The sequence below is a fragment of the Callorhinus ursinus genome, unplaced genomic scaffold, assembly GCF_003265705.2.
Source record: "Callorhinus ursinus isolate GAN/ISIS: 27379988/994484 unplaced genomic scaffold, GSC_fseal_2.0 scaffold46, whole genome shotgun sequence".
NCBI lineage: Eukaryota > Metazoa > Chordata > Mammalia > Carnivora > Otariidae > Callorhinus > Callorhinus ursinus.
Window position 1 is genome coordinate 36,495 of NW_027397108.1, and position 18,948 is coordinate 55,442.

The 18,948-nt window shown below is 57.0% G+C and overlaps 2 protein-coding genes across 3 annotated transcripts; one reads left to right on the top strand and one right to left on the bottom strand.

Annotated features, from left to right (window-relative positions):
• Positions 1-340: 340 nt before the first annotated feature.
• On the bottom strand, positions 341-14,854 carry LOC112814752 (chymotrypsinogen B-like). Its single transcript, XM_073882294.1, has 8 exons — positions 14,808-14,854; positions 13,281-13,786; positions 2,586-2,689; positions 2,423-2,502; positions 2,242-2,320; positions 1,805-1,985; positions 1,071-1,204; positions 341-551 (listed from the first exon to the last, which is right to left on the bottom strand). The coding sequence occupies exons 1-8, from the start codon at positions 14,852-14,854 to the stop codon at positions 390-392; spliced, it is 1,293 nt and encodes a 430-aa protein (XP_073738395.1). The 3' UTR covers positions 341-389.
• Positions 14,855-15,455: 601 nt separating this feature from the next.
• On the top strand, positions 15,456-18,753 carry CTRB1 (chymotrypsinogen B1). 2 transcript variants are annotated; one of them, XM_025860428.2, is made up of 7 exons: positions 15,456-15,507; positions 16,522-16,625; positions 16,740-16,819; positions 17,162-17,240; positions 17,563-17,743; positions 17,821-17,954; positions 18,536-18,697. In XM_025860428.2, the coding sequence occupies exons 1-7, from the start codon at positions 15,456-15,458 to the stop codon at positions 18,695-18,697; spliced, it is 792 nt and encodes a 263-aa protein (XP_025716213.1). The 2 variants fall into 2 exon arrangements, with proteins under 2 accessions (XP_025716213.1, XP_025716215.1); XM_025860430.1 differs by lacking the exon at positions 17,821-17,954 and having other exon boundaries at positions 18,536-18,753.
• Positions 18,754-18,948: the final 195 nt, after the last annotated feature.

The following is an 18,948-nucleotide window of genomic DNA, read 5'->3' on the forward strand; positions in this document are numbered from 1 at the left end:
AGGCGAAGGTGCCTGGTGGCACGTGGGGGCAGAAGCAGCTTTCATGGGTATGCTATCTTGGTCCCAGTGCCCACCCTTCAGGGCTATGGACTGCATAGCCTGGCCAAGGACCACTGCCTTCCAGAAAGTTCCCTGGGTCAAGCTGGGTCCAGTAGGTAGAACCTTAGTTCTACCCCCTGGTGGAGTCCTGCGCAGGGAGGATGAGATATAGATACAGCTTCCCCAAGAATGCCTAAAGAGGGGATGATACCGCCACCCTCGGCAGGTGATAGAGATGGATACTCAGCCCCACACCTCCTAGGCTCCACAGGGACACAGGTGAACTCAGTGCTTCCCTTTGTATGCTTTTATTGGAAACACTCAGGGTTGGGATAGTGGGAGCCACGGGCTCAGTTGGCAGCAAGTATTTCCTGAACCCAGGGCATGAGCTCGGTGACACGGGCATACACAGCAGGAACAGAGGTAGAGCAGGTCCCACTGCCCCAGGACACGATGCCCACCAGGGTCCAGGCTCCGTCCTTCTGGCAGACCAGGGGGCCACCAGAGTCGCCCTGCAGGAGGAGAAAGGACTGGTTCCAAAGCCCGAAGCGGGGCGCCAGGTTCCCAGCGTGCCCTGACCTGCCCCAGCCCAGGTTCTGTGCAGAGAAATGACCAGGGTGGGCACAGTGACTGAGCAGGAGACCCTTCGATGTGGGCCCCACGGCAGCCCCAGCTCCGTCACCGACTCCGGGAGGGCCTGGGGCAGGTGGCCGACCCTCTGACCCGGCCAGCGTCTGTACAGTGGGCCGGAAACCTCCACCACCCCATGCCCCCCCTCCCCACCCCCCGCGGCGGCTGGCGGGGCGGGGGCGGGGGGGAAGATGCCACGGCGCCCGGAAGCCCCGCAGCACGCCCCGGCCAGAGCGAGCCCTGGGTCCGAGGCACCTGCTGGGCGGGTCCGGGCTTTGGCCGGGCCAGCTGGCGGGAGCGAGCGGAAGGAGACGCGCGCAGAAAGGAGCCGCGCTCCCCGCCTGAGCAGGGCCGGGGCGAGGTCCGCGAGCGCGGGCGGGGGTGGCGGAGCCGGGCCGCACCTTGCAGGAGGAGACCCCGCTGGCGCCGGCGCAAATCATCACATCGCTGATCTTGCTGCCCCAGAACTTCTGGCACTCGGCGTTGGACAGGAGGGGCAGGGCCGCCTGCTGCAGCTTGTCGGGGGTCTTGTTGGCTGGAGGGACACAGCAGGCCGGCGGGGGTCAGGGCCCCTCCCCCGCCCACCCCACAGCGGAAGCCGCCGCCGAGGGAGCCGCGGGGGAAGGGGAGACCCGGCCGGACCCCGGGGCCAGCGGGGCACGGCCACCGGCCTCGAGTCCGGGGACGAGTCCGGCCTGGAAATGGGGCAATGTGGACCTGGCTGCAAGTTCGTGAGGGCGATGCTTGCTGGCACGTAGGTGTTTCTCGGCAAGTTAGTCTTCAAGTATAGAGCGCTTAAGCTCTTTTTTTTTTTTTTTTTTTTAAGATTTTATCTGTTTATTTGAGAGAGCAAAGTAGGGAGAGCGGAGGCAGAGGGAGAAGCAGGCTCTCCACGGGACCCCAACGCAGGGCCCAACCCCAGAACCCCGGGATCATGACCCAAGCGGAAGGCAGACGCTGAGCCACCCAGGTGCCCCAAGAGAGTTTTGAATAAAAAATGGAAAGATTTATGGCTGTGTTGCAATTTAGACAAGAAAAAGAAAAGCTACAGGGGTGTCCCCCTGGAGACTCCTGCTACTCAGGCAGCCCCAAGCGCAGACACATCTCCTGGGGGGAAACGCCAGGTCCTGCTCACCATTGTACTTGGTCTTTCCCCAGCCGGTGGTGACACACAGCAAACCAGGGGGGAATTCGTCTGTCGCCTCGGGCAGGCACACGGGGGACACGGCCTGGGAGAAGCGGGCGGGCGTGGCCAGCTTCAGCAGGGTTATGTCGTTGCGGACGGTCAGCATGTTGAACCTGGGGTTCTTGAAAACCTATAAGGTAGAACCAGAACAACGAAATCAAGCCCTCGGATTCGTTGGCAACCTGCAGGTTGCAAGGAGATAAGCTCTTTCTCTGGCGGCCATGGAGGAAACAGACCCACAGGAGCCCGGAATGAGAATTCAGAGGGCGGCCCCACCCGCCCTGGGCTCCTACGTCTCAGGCAGCCCAAGGGTCTTGTCCTTCCTGCTTCTGCCCCCAGCCCCTTGGCTGAGGCCCCCAGGCCAGTGGGACAGGGCTCAGGGGTACCTTGGCAATCTTCAGGACCTGGATGTTCTCCTCATCTGAGCGCTGGTTAAACTCCCCAGCCACGACCAGGTGAGACGTGCTAGAGGAATCACGTGTAAGTTAAAGAGTTGGAGTGGGCCCTGCTTCCTCCTCACCCCGAAATGTAGCCAGAAGCAGAGCACTGAGCCTGCCCAGGCCTCACCTGACCCCGCAGTGGGCGGCAGTGACCACCCAGTCCTCGCTGATGAGGGAGCCCCCGCAGAAGTGGAAGCCAGTGCTGTCCTGGAGGAAGACGGGGAGGTCAGTGGTGGCTGGACGCCTGCAGCCCCCAGCCTGGCTAATACCCCCGTGTGTCCCCCACTCACCTGCAGGGACACCTGCCAGGGCCAGGAGCCCGGGACGGCGTCCTCCCCATTGACGATCCTGGATAGACCACTCAGCACAGGCTCAATGGTGGGGACCCCGCAGTCTGGTGGGGGGGGGCAGGAGGAGGGGGAAGAAGGCTGAGGCCCAGGGCCAATGTGCAAAACTCCCAGTTCCTTCCAGGCCCGCGCAGGACCCTACACACCCTCCTACCACCCCCAGGCAACTTCTGCTGCAGTCCTCAACCTGTAGGCACGAGGGTCCCCACATGCAGCCTGCTAACCCTACTCATGCGCCATGCCCAGGGTCTTTCTGATGAAGGAGCAGAAAACAGGCCGAGAAATCAGACTGTGGGGCTGGACTCCCAGCCTTCTTGCTGTGAGACCTCAGAGTGTCCCTGAATCTCCACTGTTCATTTTCCTCAGTAAACTCGGGAGCAAACAAGGTTCCCCTCTCAGGTCAAAACTCACCTGTTGGATGCGAGGAGATTAAAATTGGCCAACCCCAAGCGCACGGGGCATCTGGAACTGGGACGCCTTGCCGAGGCAGGTAGGAAATGGTACATTCCACCCTTGGGCCCTCACTGAATTTTCTTTTCCAGAGATTTCAGGAACTATTCATGCATAAAGTTTACGTTTCTTAATTATTTTATTAAATAATTTGGTTCTGCCCCATACGTGGACACACGGGGACAACAAAACGAGGGCTTGAGTTGTCCCAGACACTGAGAAAAGACAAGTGTACTTAATATGTCCGTGAGGACCTGGGGAATTCTCGGCACCTGTGCAAGTCAAGTTAGGCTCCCGCAGCCGCCACCGCAGCCCCCTGGGTAACACAGGCTAGTTAGTGCCTGCCCTGCTGCCCCTGGGCAACCCAACACAGAGCATTCTTGCCAGAACATGTCAGCATACTAATCGCGTTCTTTGTAATAGCAAAAACAGAACTATCCCAGGATGAATTTACACAGCTGACTGTAGTGATTACAGTGATGGGGCTCCGCACCAACAGGGATAAATCTAAAACATTACGTGGGCGAGAAAAGGTACTTTATTATTTTATTATTATTTTTTGACAGAGAGAGACACAGTGAGAGAGGGAACACAAGCAGGGGGAGTGGGAGAGGGAGAAGCAGACTCCCTGCTGAGCAGGGAGCCCAATGCGGGGCTCGATGCCAGGACCCTGGGAACACAACCCGAGCCAAAGGCAGACGCTCAACGACTGAGCCACCCAGGCGCCCCGGCACTTTAATTTTTTTTTAAAGTAAGCTCCGTGCCCAGCCTGGGGCTTTGAGCTCTCCACCCTGAGATCAGGAGTCGCAAGCTCCACCGACTGAGGCAGCCAGGTGCCCCGGGCACGTTTTAAAATTGATGTAGCGTATAATACTGCGTGTGAAAGTTTATACACCTTTTGTATGGTGTCTATGGATTTCTAAGTATGTAGTAAATTGGTAAAAACCCACCCAGAAATGAGGCCCAGCAAGCTCGGAATCGGGCTCACCTTCCACGAGGGGCAGAGGGAGAGTGTGGCTTGAGCTGAATCTAGTTTGTTTTTTTTTTTAAGATTTTTTTTTTATTCATTCGAGACACAGAGAGAGAGAGAGAACATGAGCAGGGGGAGAAGCAGAGGGAGGGGGAGAAACAGGCCCCCCGCTGAGCAGGAGCCTGATGCGGGGCTCAATCCCAGGCCCCGGGACCATGACTCGAGCTGAAGGCAGACGCTTAACCATCTGAGCCACCCAGACGCCCCTAGTTTGTTTTAAAAAGAAATCCCTGAAGCCAGTCAGCAAAAAAAAATATTTGCAAAACCTTGATGATAGGTACGTGGTTGTCATATTATTTCCTGTGGTTTTTACCATTTCTTCCTCTTTAATGGAAGATAAAGGACTTCACAAGTGCCTGGCACAATAAATAAAAATCTGAGGATGGGCACTGAGAGTCTCCTGCGACCGCTCCCCTCCTCTGCTCACAGTACCCCTGCCCGAGCCAGGCCTGGGGCCCCAGGACTCAGTGGGGCCCAGACTGGTCTCTGGCACCCTCCTGGCTCAGAGTCCAAGTGCTCAGAGAGCCCCAAAAGGACCCCTGTGCTCCCCACAGCCTCAGCTTGCCAGTCTGGGGAGAGGCCCTGCGTGCAGGGAAGGGGGCCCCAAACTCTTTCTTGGCCAGGCCCCAGGGCTCGCTCTGGACAGAGCCCCTCGCGCTCCTTCCCTGGGGCTGGATGCAGAGCCACTGGGGGCTCGGGACCCCCTCCTCAGCCTGCTCCAGACCTGGCAGGCCCACCCCTGGGGTCCCGACACTCACAGCCGTAGGCAGCCTCCACAAGGGCGAAGCAGGAGAGAAGCCAGAGAAAGGCCATGTTGCTGCTCTCAGGAAGATATGGGACAACCGCTCTGGGGGCCCTGCTTTTTAAGTCTCCTGGGCCACCCCAAGCCCTGCCCAGCCCCTCTGGCCCTGCCCAGCTGGAGAAGCCCGAGAGACACCCACCCTGTTATCCAAAGACCTTGAACGGTAAGTGGGCGTCAAGCCCCTCAAACAGCCAGGGCTGGCTCTCAGCCTGGGATGCCTCAGCCCCTGGGAAAAGGGCAGCTGCTCTGAGGCCTTGTCACCCCTGAGACTTGGCAACACCTGGCATCCCAAAGGCTCTGTGACAGGCAACGCCGGCGCCCCAGCCCGGAGCCCGGGCCCTGGAGAGCCCAGCTCTGTGCAGCCTGTAGCCAGTCCCAGGAACCGGCCGCTGCCAGGGCACTGGGGAGGAATCCCAGCTCCTAATCATAGGCAATCCCCCCACGGGGTTCAAAGAACCCTGGCTGTTGTCGCCGGGAGGCCTCCAGTACACTGGACGTAGGCAGCAGGGGCTCAGCAAAGAGTATTTTCAGTGCAATACCATCTACAAGTATTCTACAGATATTCTGGGTCATCCAGAACGTCCCCTTCAAACCAGCCCAGCCAGGCAGCTTCTGAGCGTGCGTGAGGGTGTGTGGGGGGGGGTGAGGGCGAGAGCGTCGCCCCCACGGAGGCCATTAGTAGGTTCTAGGTGGACAAACACGCTGATAGGCCATCCTGCATCTAGCCCTGGGCTCAGCTCAGTCTCTTCCCGTGGTAACACACAGCGTAAGGAACCCGTCACTGTAGATAGCGCTGTGTCCTGTAAAGTGGGGCGTTGACTGCTGCCATTAAATGACACACAGGAAAACAACAGAAATGATGTTGTGGTCCCAGAACACTGAGACAAGGAAGGTGTAGGTAATAGGATGGTGATGCCTTTGCCAGAAGCAGAGGCCCAGGGACCTCTCAGCAGACCCTGGTGTAGATGCTGGGCACTCACACGCACACTGCGCATGGTGCCCCTGTCCTCGGGAGGCTGAGAGCCTAGTGACAGAGTCGGACACTGAAGGGACGGGACTATGTCTTGAGTCCCATAGTCCAGGCAGGGAGAGTGCTGCGGTTCCGGAAGGTGCTCTGGGCTTCAGCCCTGAGCTGGTATGTCGAGGAAGGTGGGGTGACCAGAGGAGTCTCCTCTCGAGGCCTCTGGGCACTGTGCTCCCCAGGGTCGCGTTCCCCTGGACGAAGCTGGCCAGAGTGAGCAGCATAGGGTCACTGCTCCTGGTCGGGACTCCAGTGGCCTGGAGGTTTTGTCTTGATCTGTATGTGCTCAGTATGGGGTTTGTTCAAAATGCTCCGGGGGTGGGGGGTGGGGGGCGGTGAGCAGGGGCTCTGAGCAGTGGCGACAGTGGTCACGGGTGGGGCAGGGTCCCGGAGGAACCCCATATCTCTGGGGCAGGGCTGCCACATTTCCAGGGACGTAGAGAGCCTGCGGCTGGGTTCTAACTGGGTCTGAAGCTTTTTGGCAGCCCCTGGGGGTCCCAGCTGAGCATCAGCCCCAGCTGTGAGTGTGAGGAGTCCACTGTTCAGGTCCAGATCAGGGTCATTTATTGAAATATTCACATGCACTCGGGTTTTCTTCTCTTTTTTTCCTTCGCTCATTCCAAGCAGGTAGCCAAGCCAATTGTATTGTCCTTGCCTCAGGGACTTTTCCAGAGCAGCCCCCAGTCTCTGGTTCTCCAGGTCTGTTGCGAAAGTAAACCCCTGGCCCACTGGAGTGTAGGAGGAATCTTCTGGAAAGGCAGGGACAGCTTCGCCAGTTGCAGAGGTGAGTGAGGGTGAGGCTCAGAGCCACGAGGCCAGGGCTATTCCTATCTGCTGCTGCCTTTCCGAGGTGAACCCCCCCCCCCCCCCCCCAGAGCAGCGTGGCCTCCGGGCTACCCGCCCGAGCCGTTCCCCCTTCTCGTCCAGCGGAGGGTCACCCCGCCCCAGCTCTCAGCGGGGAGACTCTGACTAGTGTCTGCAGTTGGGGCCAGCGGGGTGAGAACCCCCCCCACCCCCCCCACCCCCCCCCCCCCCCCCCGGGGAGTGTTGTGCGCATGTGCGGCCTGGCCCGCGGGCCACTCTCCTGAGGCGCTGACTCGGGACTGCGGCCTCCCTGAGCCGCCCGGCAGCACCTGCCTGGGTGCCTGGGTGCCCTCACGGAGAAGAGCGAACCCCTGTGGCTTAGCCACTGTCTGCCATTGTTTTATGCCGGGCAGCTTCTGGAATGACACAAAGTAACTGTCAGAACGCGCTACGCGTCCATTTTGCCCTCTCGGGCCCCTTGCTGGCCTCCAGCGCACTGACCCCCAGGCACAGGAGCGGGGCCCCGGGAAGGGGGAAGGGCGAGAAGTCGGGCTGCCTCCCTGGAAGCGAGCCCTCCCTCGCCAGCGGCCACAGCTCCTTTCCCGAGGCCCTGTCGGCTCGGCGACCCTCTCTGGGTTCCATAACTGCTCCTCCCTGGTCTCGTCAGCTCCAGGGATGTCCCTATGGTTCTAGAGCCCTGGGCACCGCACCAGCCTTGCTTTCCCTAAACCCTGCCCACACCTTTGTAAGGTTTCCTTTATTTAAATTCACCTCAATAGGGGCACCTGGGCGGCTCAGGTCCTGATCTCAGGGTCCTGAGATTGAGCCCCACGTCAGGCTCTGTGCTCAGCAGGGAGCCTGCTTCTCCCTCTCCCTCTGTGGCTCCCCCTGCTTGTGTGCTCTCTCTCTCTCTCTCTGTGTGTCAAATAAATAAATAAAATCTAAAAAAAATTTTTTTTAAAGATAAATTCACCTCAATAACCCAATTTTGAGTGTGCCGCCTGTTTTCCGGCAAGACCGTGACTGATATAGTGGCTGTGTCCCCAGGCCCACTGGGAAAGTGATGCTCACAGACCAGAGAAGTCCATGGAGAACCTCTTTGTCAGGAAAGAGGAGACCCCAGTGGCCCACGGGGTGATGCTGTGGCATCACCAATTAACACTGGCGGTGGCAGAGGCTGAAGGGCGGGTGGAAGGGCAGGTAGCTGTGGCACCAAGTCCCTACAGGGTCAGCGGTGATCGTAAATACTGGAGAGTTGGGCCACTGGTCCAGGAGCCTACGAGAAGCTGATGAAAATCACCAGTCATCCAGGAGATGCACATCGAAACCACAGTGAGATATAGCTCATACCCATGAGGATGGCAAATAGAAGACAAAACCAAAAAAAAAACCCAAAAAACAAAAAATAAAAAAAAAAAACGGAAAATAAGAATGCGAAAGGATGTGGAGAAATGGGATCCCTTGCACAATGGCAGTTCCTCATAAAATTAAAAACAGATTTACCCTATGATCTCACAATCCACTTCTGCATATACACCCAGAAGAATGAAAAGCAGATTCCCAGAGATATTTGTACACCCATGTTAGTAGCAACATTATTTTTTTTTAAATTTTTATTTATTTATTTTACAGGGAGAGACACAGCGAGAGAGGGAACACAAGCAGGGGAGTTGGAGAGGGAGAAGCAGGTTCCCCACTGAGCAGGGAGCCCGATGCGGGGCTCGATCCATTATTTACAGTATCTAAGACATGGGAGCAACCCACATGTCTATCAACAGATGAACAGAGAAACAAAATGTGGTCTATGTATAGAAGGGAATATTATCTAGCCTTAAAAAGGAAGGAAATCCCAACAGAAGCTACAACATGGACGAACCCGGAGGGTATCATGCTCAGTGAAAGAAGCCAGTCACAAAAAGGCAAACACCGTATGATCCCATTTAGGAGGCCATTGGACAGCAAGTAGAATGATGGTTGCGTGGTGCTGGTGGGGGAGACAACGGAGGGTTATAGTCTAATGGGTGCAGGGTTTCAGTGTAGCAAGATGAAGAGAGTTCTGGGCATGTTGGTGGTGGGTGTACAACACTGAATGCACTTACTACCACTGAGCTGTGCACTTGAAAATGGTTCAGATGGTAAATTTTATGTTATTTGCAGTTTACCACAATTTGAAAATTAAAAAAAAACACACGCGCAATGAGATCCCACTTCACACCTACCATGATGGCTGTAATTTTTTAAAAGGGAAATAAGAGGGCGCCTGGGTGGCTCAGTTGGTTAAGCGACTGCCTTCGGCTCCGGTCATGATCCTGGAGTCCCGGGATCGAGTCCCACATCGGGCTCCCTGCTCGGCAGGGAGTCTGCTTCTCCCTCTGACCCTCTTCCCTCTCGTGCTCTCTATCTCTCATTCTCTCTCAAATAAATAAATAAAAAATCTTTAAAAGGGAAATAAGAGGCTTTGGCAAAGAACTGGAGAAACTGGAATCCTCGTACAATGCTGGACGGGATGGAAAATGGTGTAGTCTCTGTGGAAAACAGTATGATGGCTCCTCAAAGAGCTAAACATCGAGTTATCGTATGACCCAGCAATTCCACTCCTAGGTATACATTCCCCCAAAATGAGAGCAGGGATTTGTTCAAAGCAGCACTATCCACAACAGCCGAAAGGTGGAAACAACCCAAATGTCCATCAGTGGACGAATGGATAAACGAACTGTGGTGCACCCACACAGTGGAATATTATTCAGCCGTGGAAAAGAATGGAGTACTGATATGTCCTACAACACGGATCAACCTTGAAAGGATTACGCGCAAAGGCAGAAGCCAGTCACAGTGGCCCACCTGCTGCACGATTCCATTTCCATGAAACATCCATCATAGGCAAACCCAGAGAGACAGGTATTAAATTCGAGGTTACCAGGGCTGGGGGAGAGGAGAATTGGAGTTATCATTCAGTGGATACACTTGAAGTGATGAAAATGTTTTGGGGGTAGGGGGCATGGTTGTGCCACATCGGGAATGTAATGAATGCCGCTGAACTGTACACTTAAAAATGGTGAAACTGACAAATTTCATGTTATATATATTTTACCACAATTTTTAAAAGCTAATGTAATAAACCAAAAACCACTGATTCATCCACTTTAAATGGGCGAATTATACAGTATATGATTTATACCGAAACGGCCACAGATGAGCCTGGAGCCTGACTTAGGGCTTGGAGACTTGCAGCTTGCAGAATCTGACAAACACTCAACCCCATCAGGTAAGGAGCTGGTGGGGAAGCAGTGGGGTACTTTAGGAAGAGCAAGGCTGGAGAACTCTGAACCCTCAAATCTCCGTGAACCCCCCCTTGCCACCACAGGTGCTCCCGTCCCCCCATCTGAGGGAGCCAATCTCGCTCCGCACAAAAGCTCTGTGCCGACCTGGGGCTGCCGCCTTCTGAGACAAAGCCAGTTCTCCGCAGAACCTCCCCCACCCATCCGCACCACTCCCTGGCCCATGACAAGAGTCAATCCTTCATGTTTCCCTGCACCCACACCTTTCACCCTCAAACTTTATATGGAAGGTGAGACACTGAAGATAGAAACGGACACAAGCCAGACCAGAAAGAAGAACAGAACTCTGACCCGCCATCTGCAGCAACCAGCCCAGCAAGCCAGCAGCAGCCCCCCCTAGACAGCCATGACTTGATTCATAACTGACTGCTTTCCTCATCTTTGCCCCAGCTTCCAGCTTAGGACGGGCCCAGTATGCACCCCTAGCCATTCACTGGGGGTGCCCCCCTTCCCTGCGCCAACAGCCTGCAGTCAGGGCACACCTCCAGCCTGCCCTTTGTCCACGACAAACCTTTCCCTCGCCCCTGCCTGCCTTCGAGTCTGTGCCTGAGGCCAGTGAAGCTGCAGGACCCCCCCCACCCCCCGCTATGGATAGCAAGCTCTGAATGAAGAGCCCCCCCTCCCCTCTGGGCGGTTTTCACTGTCTTCCACAAAGGCCATGCTCCCGTGGGAGCCTCCCCGACATGTGTTACCCTCCGGGGTGCAGCTAACATGTCCTGCATCTCCCCACCGTTGTGAGCTCTGAGCTCGTGTTGCCCGATGGCTTCCCGAAGCAGCACCTTTAGGAGCGGTCTGCACGAGCTGCCCTGTCTGAGGGGGGCTATTTGTTTCCCACGGGGGCCCCCGCAACTCCATCTCGTCTCGGCTGCACGAGCCTGTTTCATGAACTGCTCAAAAGGGAGAAAGGCTGCCGATGAAACTGAACAGAAGCTGAGCCCCAAGCTTAGTTTTCCAGCTCACCATCCTGACAACACTGTGAGCCTCTTAAGAAACTCATCCTTGGGGCGCCTGGGTGGCTCAGTTGGTTAAGCGACTGCCTTCGGCTCAGGTCATGATCCTGGAGTCCCGGGATCGAGTCCCGCATCGGGCTCCCTGCTCAGCAGGGAGTCTGCTTCTCCCTCTGACCCTCTTCCCTCTCGTGCTCTCTATCTCTCATTCTCTCTCAAATAAATAAAAAAAATCTTAAAAAAAAAAAGAAAGAAAGAAAAAAGAAACTCATCCTTGCCTTAAGTACACAGAGTTTCCTATTTTGCTGGTGACCGCCTTGCACAAAAAGTCACGGCTTTATTCTTGTGGGACCCTGGGCAGCTCAAATGCCTAAATCCTGAAGGAGTCAAGGCATAAGAGTTGTGTCATTGATGAAAAGAAAGAAGATGTAAGAATCAGTTTCCATTTTTCCAACCTCAGAGGAAACAGTTTACCAGTTTGGTGTGGCAGTCGGTGCTGGGAGCTTACCAAAACCTCGTCCTCCATTCTTCCAGATTTTGTTTGAGGTAGAGAAGGTTCAGCTAAAATGCTTCCTTTCCTGACCTCCCCACCCTTGCAATTGGAGGTGGCCTGGAGACATGGCTCTGCTAATGAGATGTAAGCAGAAATCATTGGATGGGGGATAACCAGGAAGATTTTTTTATAAATGGGACAAATTCTGGTGGTATTGCTTTTTGTCTTTTTCTCTCCCCCCGCCTTCTTCTCCTGCCTGAATGCAGCTGTGATGCATGGACGTTCAGCAGCCACATTGGAACCATGAGGAAAATGCCACAGGTTTTTGAGCTGCCACATCAGCCTCGGACTATCTCCCTTTAGAATTCATGTTAAATGAGAAAAGTAAACGTCTACTTTGCTTAAACTATAGTTTTTCAGGTCTCTATATTTCATAGCTGAACATAATGCCAACACATACCCAGGGAATTTGAAATATTTGATAATTTTTCCCCAAAACAACTTAAAGCTCCCTGAGAGGAGAAAGGAGTTTTTGGTGTGCATCTCTGACAACAGGCTGAAGATCGTGCCCCCAGCCATCTCCTGTTCCTTACTCTGCCATGGTTTGGGGAAAAATAGTAGGGAAAAAAGGGAGTTTAAGGGAGGGTCTTTGTCTGGGGGCGGAGCAAGAGCCCAAATGTCCCAGTGGGAGAATGGTACATAAATTGTGGTGCGCTTATGAAGTGCAACACCACTCCTGATACAGCCAAGAACACAAGTGAATCACAAAACCACTTGACTTGGGGCGCCTGGGTGGCTCAGTCGTTAAGCGTCTGCCTTCGGCTCAGGTCATGATCCCAGGGTCCTGGGCTCAAGCCCCGCATCAGGCTCCCTGCTCTGCAGAAAGCCTGCTTCTCCCTCTCCCTCTCCCCCTGCTTCTGTTCCCTCTCTCGCTGTGTCCCTCTCTGTCAAATAAATAAATAAAATCTTTAAAAAAACAGAAAAACCATCTGGCTGAGTGAAAAGAATCCAGATACAAAGACAACATGCAGTACAGTTCCATTTATATCAATTTCTAGAACAGGCAAAACTAATCTGTGGTGAAAGAAATAGGAACATGGTTGCTGGTTGCCTCAGAGGAGGGGTAGCTGGAAAGAGGCATGAGGGAACTTTCTGGAGTCATGGCATTATTTTATATCTTGGTTGTGGTGTTTGTTACACTACGGTGTGTGTGTGTGTGTGTATCTATTCATCCCTCTGTTCACTTAACATCTGTGCATCTCGTCACGTGTAAATTATACTTCAATATCTTATTTTTAATAAAAAAAGAGGGTTGGGATTTGACCTCCTGAGAGGCAGGACTTCAAGAGGAGGGGCCCCCTCACCTAAGGAAAGGGACATTTGAGTGCCGGCCTCAAGCAATCCCACAGTCTTAGGACGCTCTCCCTCCACGCCAGGCAGGACCTGGACACCCCCAACCCCACAACCTCCACCTGGGGCCAGAACCCAGGAGGTAGCTGCGCAGGGACTGGCTCAGGGTCTCACGTCCCCAGCAAAGCACAGGCTGCCTGGGCAAGAGCGGTCCCCCTGCTGTTGGTTGCCAGGGCGCACACGGAGCTGGTCATCCTGAGTACACCGCCGTGAGCCACCCCTTTTCCTGGAATTGCTTCAGCAGTGCCCGCTAAACACACCAGCTGCTACATGCTTGCAACGAGCCGACCAGCGCAGAGTTAAGCTTTTCTGAATGGCACACAGCCCGCCAACAAGGCCATACCTTCTCCCTGGGAGCGTGCAAGAGTTGAGATGGGTGCGCTCCAGGAGCCCGGGGGGCTGGGTTCCAAACCGATACCGTCAACTTGATTGGCTGAACAACTGGGTCCAGAGATGCGTCGTCGCCTCCTCCTGGGACCCTGACGACTGGCTGCTTGGCCGAGGCCTAACCGCGCGGGGGCGGAGGCGCCCGGCGTCCGGGTCAAGGGGCCCTTCCTCTGGGTCTGGGGTGGCTGCGGGGCGGGCTGGAGGGCCGCGGGCCCCCCCCCCCCCCCCGGCGAGCTTCTGGCCCCGCGCCCCGCAGGAGCCGCTGCACGTGCGACCCGCCCCGCGCTGCAGCTGCGCGCCTTCCCACCCCTCCGCAGCCGGTGCGCCGGGGGCGCGGGGCGGGCGGGGGCTCGGCGCGCGGTCGGCTCCAAGGCCGCGGCCCCGCCCCCACCGGCCCCCCCCCCCCCCCCTGGGGTCCCGCCCGCCCTGCGGCCGCTGCCACCTGGCCGCCCCGGGCTGCCACTGCGGCTCCACAGGTGGAACGACGCGCCCGGCGGCCGCAGCAGCTCCCGACCGTGTCTCCACCAGGGCCCTCCTCGGCCCCCGCCCCCCCCCCCCCCCCCCCCCCCGGCCTCTCTGCCCTGGCCTCACCAGTGCCCTCTGCCTCCTGCGGGCGGCCTCCTGAGCATCGATCGCCCTTCGCTCTTGTTCCGGACTCGGCCTGGACACAGCCCCGGGGCTGTGCTTGGCGCACTCCGCCTGCTCCCGTAACTTAAATGTCCCCTTCTGGGTGAGGCCCTCCTGCCTTGGTATTAATCACGATAACTCCTTAGCTGGTAGGAATGTACTTTTTTTTTTTTTTAACTTTTCTCACTAAATTCTCCCACTGCTTTCCCCACGCACGCTTGCTAAAAGCAGTAGAAATTTCTTTTCCTTTGTTGCAGCCCACTATGGGCCTGGTTAGCTGGGCTGGAAAGGATGAATGGGCTTGCAGGGATGGCAGGGGGGGCCACCCTCTGCCTCCTGTTTCGGGCCCTGCTTTCCCACCTGATGCAGTGTGGCCACCCCGCACTGTCATCGGACACTCTGCTAGAATGCAGAAAGGGCACCCATAGGCATTTCAGGAAGGAGGTCGGAGGACCCGCCAGCATGGATTGTGTCTTACGCCTGGTCCTAGCTCGGGATGGGTCATGCCCTTTCATCATGTGGGATCCATACTACAAGCATCCCCATTTTACATACTTAGAAACAAAACCAGAGAAGGCACACAGCCTGCCCCAGTCGGCACAGCTGTGTTGTGCTGAGACCTGTACCGTGGAGCACGCTACCATCAGTGCGATGGAAATTAAAAGCAGCCATGAGATACCATTTTTCCTTGTGTGTTTTGCGGGGCTCACGCTGTGCCTGGCAGCCTCACTCTCAAGTGCTGAGAAAGGGCCCCACTGTCCACCCTGTCGCCCAAGCCAGAAGTCGGCCTCCTGGCCTGCCCACCCCCCGGCCCAAACCCCATTTCCTGCCTGACCCAGCCTCCACCAGCTCTCACTGGGGCCATGGCTCCAGGATGCCACATACTCGATTCCAGGGGCCCATGGCGCCCCAGTGAAAAGACCCGGCCTCATGTGAACAGGCAGTGGGCGCCTTGTCCCTCTGAGCCATGCTGCACATAGCCCAAGTGACCACCCCAGATACTGAATGGAACCTTCACGGAGACTGCTTGGCCATCCCCAAGATCAGGGGAACATCCTCAGCCCTGGCCGCCGGTGCCTTGGTCCCCACACCTCCTCCCTCCTTGACCACACTGCCCAGGGGTTTAGAATAACTAACAGACCAAGTAAATTACTTGTCTAAGTCTCTCCAGCCCATGAGAGAATAGGCTGGGGCTCAAACCCTGCCCAGGCCAGGCTGCTGTCCAGAAGTCCCTTCCTGGAAGAGGAAGCCCAAGTTTTCTGAGCCCTCCCCCATTGGCTACCTTGTTTGGCCCCACCTTTGCCCTTGACCCAGACCCAAGCTCGACCATGGGCCACAGGTGCTGCCATCCCATGCCCCGATGCCAGCCCTGCTCTGGCACATTCTACGTCCTGGGACACATGCCCAGGAAAGGGATTTTTACCTCAAGGTTGGCAGATAACAGCTTGGTGCCCAGGGATATAACAGGGAGCTCCCCAGACAGGCACCCTACACCTCCCTGACCATGGCCTTCCTCTGGATCGTCTCCTGTTATGCCCTCCTGGGCACAGCCTTCGGTGAGTCCAGGGCAAACAGAGGCCAGAAGGGATGTCTCTGCTCCCCTTCAACCCCCAGGGCCAGAAGGGGCAACAGGGTCCCTGCTCCCCGTTCAGGTGCACACGGTGGTGTGAGCCGGAGCAGGTCTCTCTCCCCCTCTGAGCTTCACCAGCGCCATCAGCACAGTGGGGATGCTGGGAGGATTGGCCCAGACTAGCCAGCGCGCGGTTCCCAGCAGGCGGTGGGCCTTCCTGGGGCTGACTGAGGCCTTGCCCGCTGTGCAAGGGACAGGGAGGCCAAGTCGAGGGAGCGAAAATTCTCTGAACAGCTAGTGGCTCCCAAACAGGTTCGGAGGGCGAGCAGGCGGGCAGGTGTGGCTGGACCACCACAACCCTTTGGGACCCTCGAACCCAGCACTTTTAAACTTGTGTTCACCGAGCCCTTGCTCTGTGCCAGGAACAGAGTAAGTTCCTGCTTTGCCTGCTTAGTCTTCCTGCTGCTTCTTCTTCTCTCTCTCTCTCTCTTTTTTTTTTTTTTTAGGATTTATTTATTTATTTGAGAGAGAGAGAGAGAGAGTTTGAGGGAGGGGAGGAGCAGAGGGAGAAGGAGAGAGAGAGAGAAGCAGACTACCCTCTGAGCATAGAGCCAGACTTGGGGCCTGATCTCAGGACCCCAAGATCATGACCTGAACTGAAATCAAGTGTCGGACAGTCAACCAACTGGGCCGCCCAGGCGGCCCGTCTTCTTGAATCCTTGTCCCAACTCTGTGAGGTTAGCAACTATATGATCCTCTCTTTGCAGATGGGAAAACGCTCAGAATGGTAAGGCTAGGCAGTGGTGGGGCTGCGTTCATACCCCCAGAGCCCTGCCTCCAACCCGTGCTCCGGCCTGGCCACCACCTCGAAGCCAACTTGTTGGGCTTCTCTGGGCTGAACCACACGTCAGACTGAGTTGTCCCTGGGGGTTCCTGGGAGACTGGGACCTGGGTGGGGAGCCCTCGGCCTCCATCCCTTACCTCATGCTCCCACCCCCAGGCTGCGGGATTCCCACCATCCATCCTGTGCTGAGTGGCCTGTCCAGGATTGTCAATGGGGAGGAAGTTGTCCCGGGTTCCTGGCCTTGGCAGGTGTCCTTGCAGGTGAGGGGGGAGTTCTGCCCCTGAGTGGAGGACACACTGGGGTATTGGCCCACCCTGGGCCCGGCTGGGGGCTGCTGGTGTCCAGCCAGCACTGACCCGTCCGTCCTCCTCCAGGACAGCACTGGCTTCCACTTCTGCGGGGGCTCCCTCATCAGCGAGGACTGGGTGGTCACTGCCGCCCACTGCGGGGTCAGGTGAGGACTCAAGGTCCCCAGGAAACCCCTTGGTGGGGGTGGGAGACTCTCAGCACTGAGGGCTGGACCTTTAACTCCTTGTGCCTCAGTTTCCTTGTTTGGGAACGTGTAGAAAACCCAAGTCATGCTGGTCTCCCAAGGGTCACCGGGAAGGAAATACCCGGCGGGCTGTAGGTGCAGGTGTTTCGGGGGCAATTACTGATATTTTGCGCTCCCATCTCTGGATCATCAACTCTGAGCATATGCACAAAGATACACACGCGCACACATGCAGCCGGCACCCCCTCGCGTGGTCGCCCCGCCTCACAGCAGAATCCTCCTTCTTTCTCGGGCCCTCTCCAGAACCTCCCACCTGGTCGTGGCTGGGGAGTTTGACCAAGGCTCAGATGCTGAGGACATCCAGGTGCTGAAGATTGCCAAGGTATGGTGGCCCTGGAGTCCAGGCGTCACCCCGGGGAGGGGGGCAGGCCCTCAGGAGTGTGCTGCCCAGGCTAAGGCCTGAACACCCCCAGATGCTCCCGACCACCGTGAGGAGGCAAAGCAGAAAGCAGGGTGTTCAAGGTCTGCGCCATGGGCCTGGGCCTGGCCTCGGGCTCCTGGGGCTGTAGAAGGAGCTACCAAGTCGAACAGGCCATTGTGCAGACAGAAGCCCTGGGGTGACCTGGGGTGGCCTGGTGCCTTGCTTCAGCCCTGCGTCGACCTCTTCCCGGACCCCACCCGCCACTGTCCGCCCCACCCCGCAGGTTTTCAAGAACCCCAGATTCAACATATTCACCGTCAACAACGACATCACCCTGCTGAAGCTGGCCACACCTGCCCGCTTCTCCCAGACCGTGTCGCCCGTGTGCCTGCCCGCTGAGAATGACGACTTCCCTGCTGGGACACTGTGTGCCACCACGGGCTGGGGCCTGACCAAACACACCAGTGAGCGCCCTCCGGCCAGGTGGGTGGGAGGTGGGGGGCCGGGCTGTGCCTGCTGACCGCCCACCCTGCCCTTCCAGATGCCAACACTCCCGACAGGCTGCAGCAGGCGGCCCTGCCCCTCCTGTCCAACGCCGAGTGCAAGAAGTTCTGGGGCAACAAGATCACCGATCTCATGATCTGCGCCGGGGCCAGTGGCGTGTCCTCCTGCATGGTATGGCCTCCTGGACTCACCCGGCACCCCTTCCCTCCCAGCCTGGGGTGGGTTCTGGCAAAGTCCCGGGTCAGGGCCTTGGCCGGAGAGAGGAGACGGAAGTCACACGAAGGCCTCTTTGGAGGGCCTGACACTCCGTCCCTGAATTCCTGCTTGAGCAGTCATAAAAATGCTTAGTTCTCCTGGCCAATCACCAGTGACCACAACAGAGGGATGCCAGGGCAGGGGGCTCTGGTCTTGAAATCTCCCTATTGCAAAATTCCATTGAAATCAGTGTCTGAAAGGACGCCCCCCCCGCCCCGCCGGAGCAGTGCAAGGTATAGCCTGGGTAGTGGACCAGGGCTCCCAGAAGGGTCCAGAAAGGGTTGGGCTCCATGGCCAGGCCAGCACCACCCGTACTTCCTTCCTATCAATCAAACCCGCTTTATTAGGCCTCTATCATAGGGCCCCTGGTGATGGCCCAGCCTTACAGGGGCATAAACCACACAAGGAGCTACTGCAGCTTCTTTCATAAACCCTCCAGGATGCACCTGCCAGGTGTCTACGGGCTGCCAGACCTAAGCTCCCCTCTCTCCCTGCAGGGCGACTCTGGTGGCCCCCTGGTCTGCCAGAAGGATGGAGCCTGGACCCTGGTGGGCATCGTGTCCTGGGGCAGTGGGACCTGCTCTACCTCCAGTCCTGGCGTGTACGCCCGCGTCACCAGGCTCATGCCCTGGGTACAGCAGATCCTGGAAGCCAACTGAGTCCCCAGCCCCACCCTGCCGTCCCTGCTGACCTGCTCCCCACAAAGCCTCAATAAACCAATAAAAAACACACTGATGATGTGCTCTCCTGTGTTGGGGCCCCTGAGACCTCATTCTGCTCCTGAACTTGCATCTTCACTGGGACGAAAGGCAGGAGGTCCCTGGAGGGCCCTTTTTTAGCCTTGCTCCCAAGAGATGAAGTGGGATCTTGGCCCCCAGCCCTCACTCCTTGCTCCCACCCTCGTAGGCAG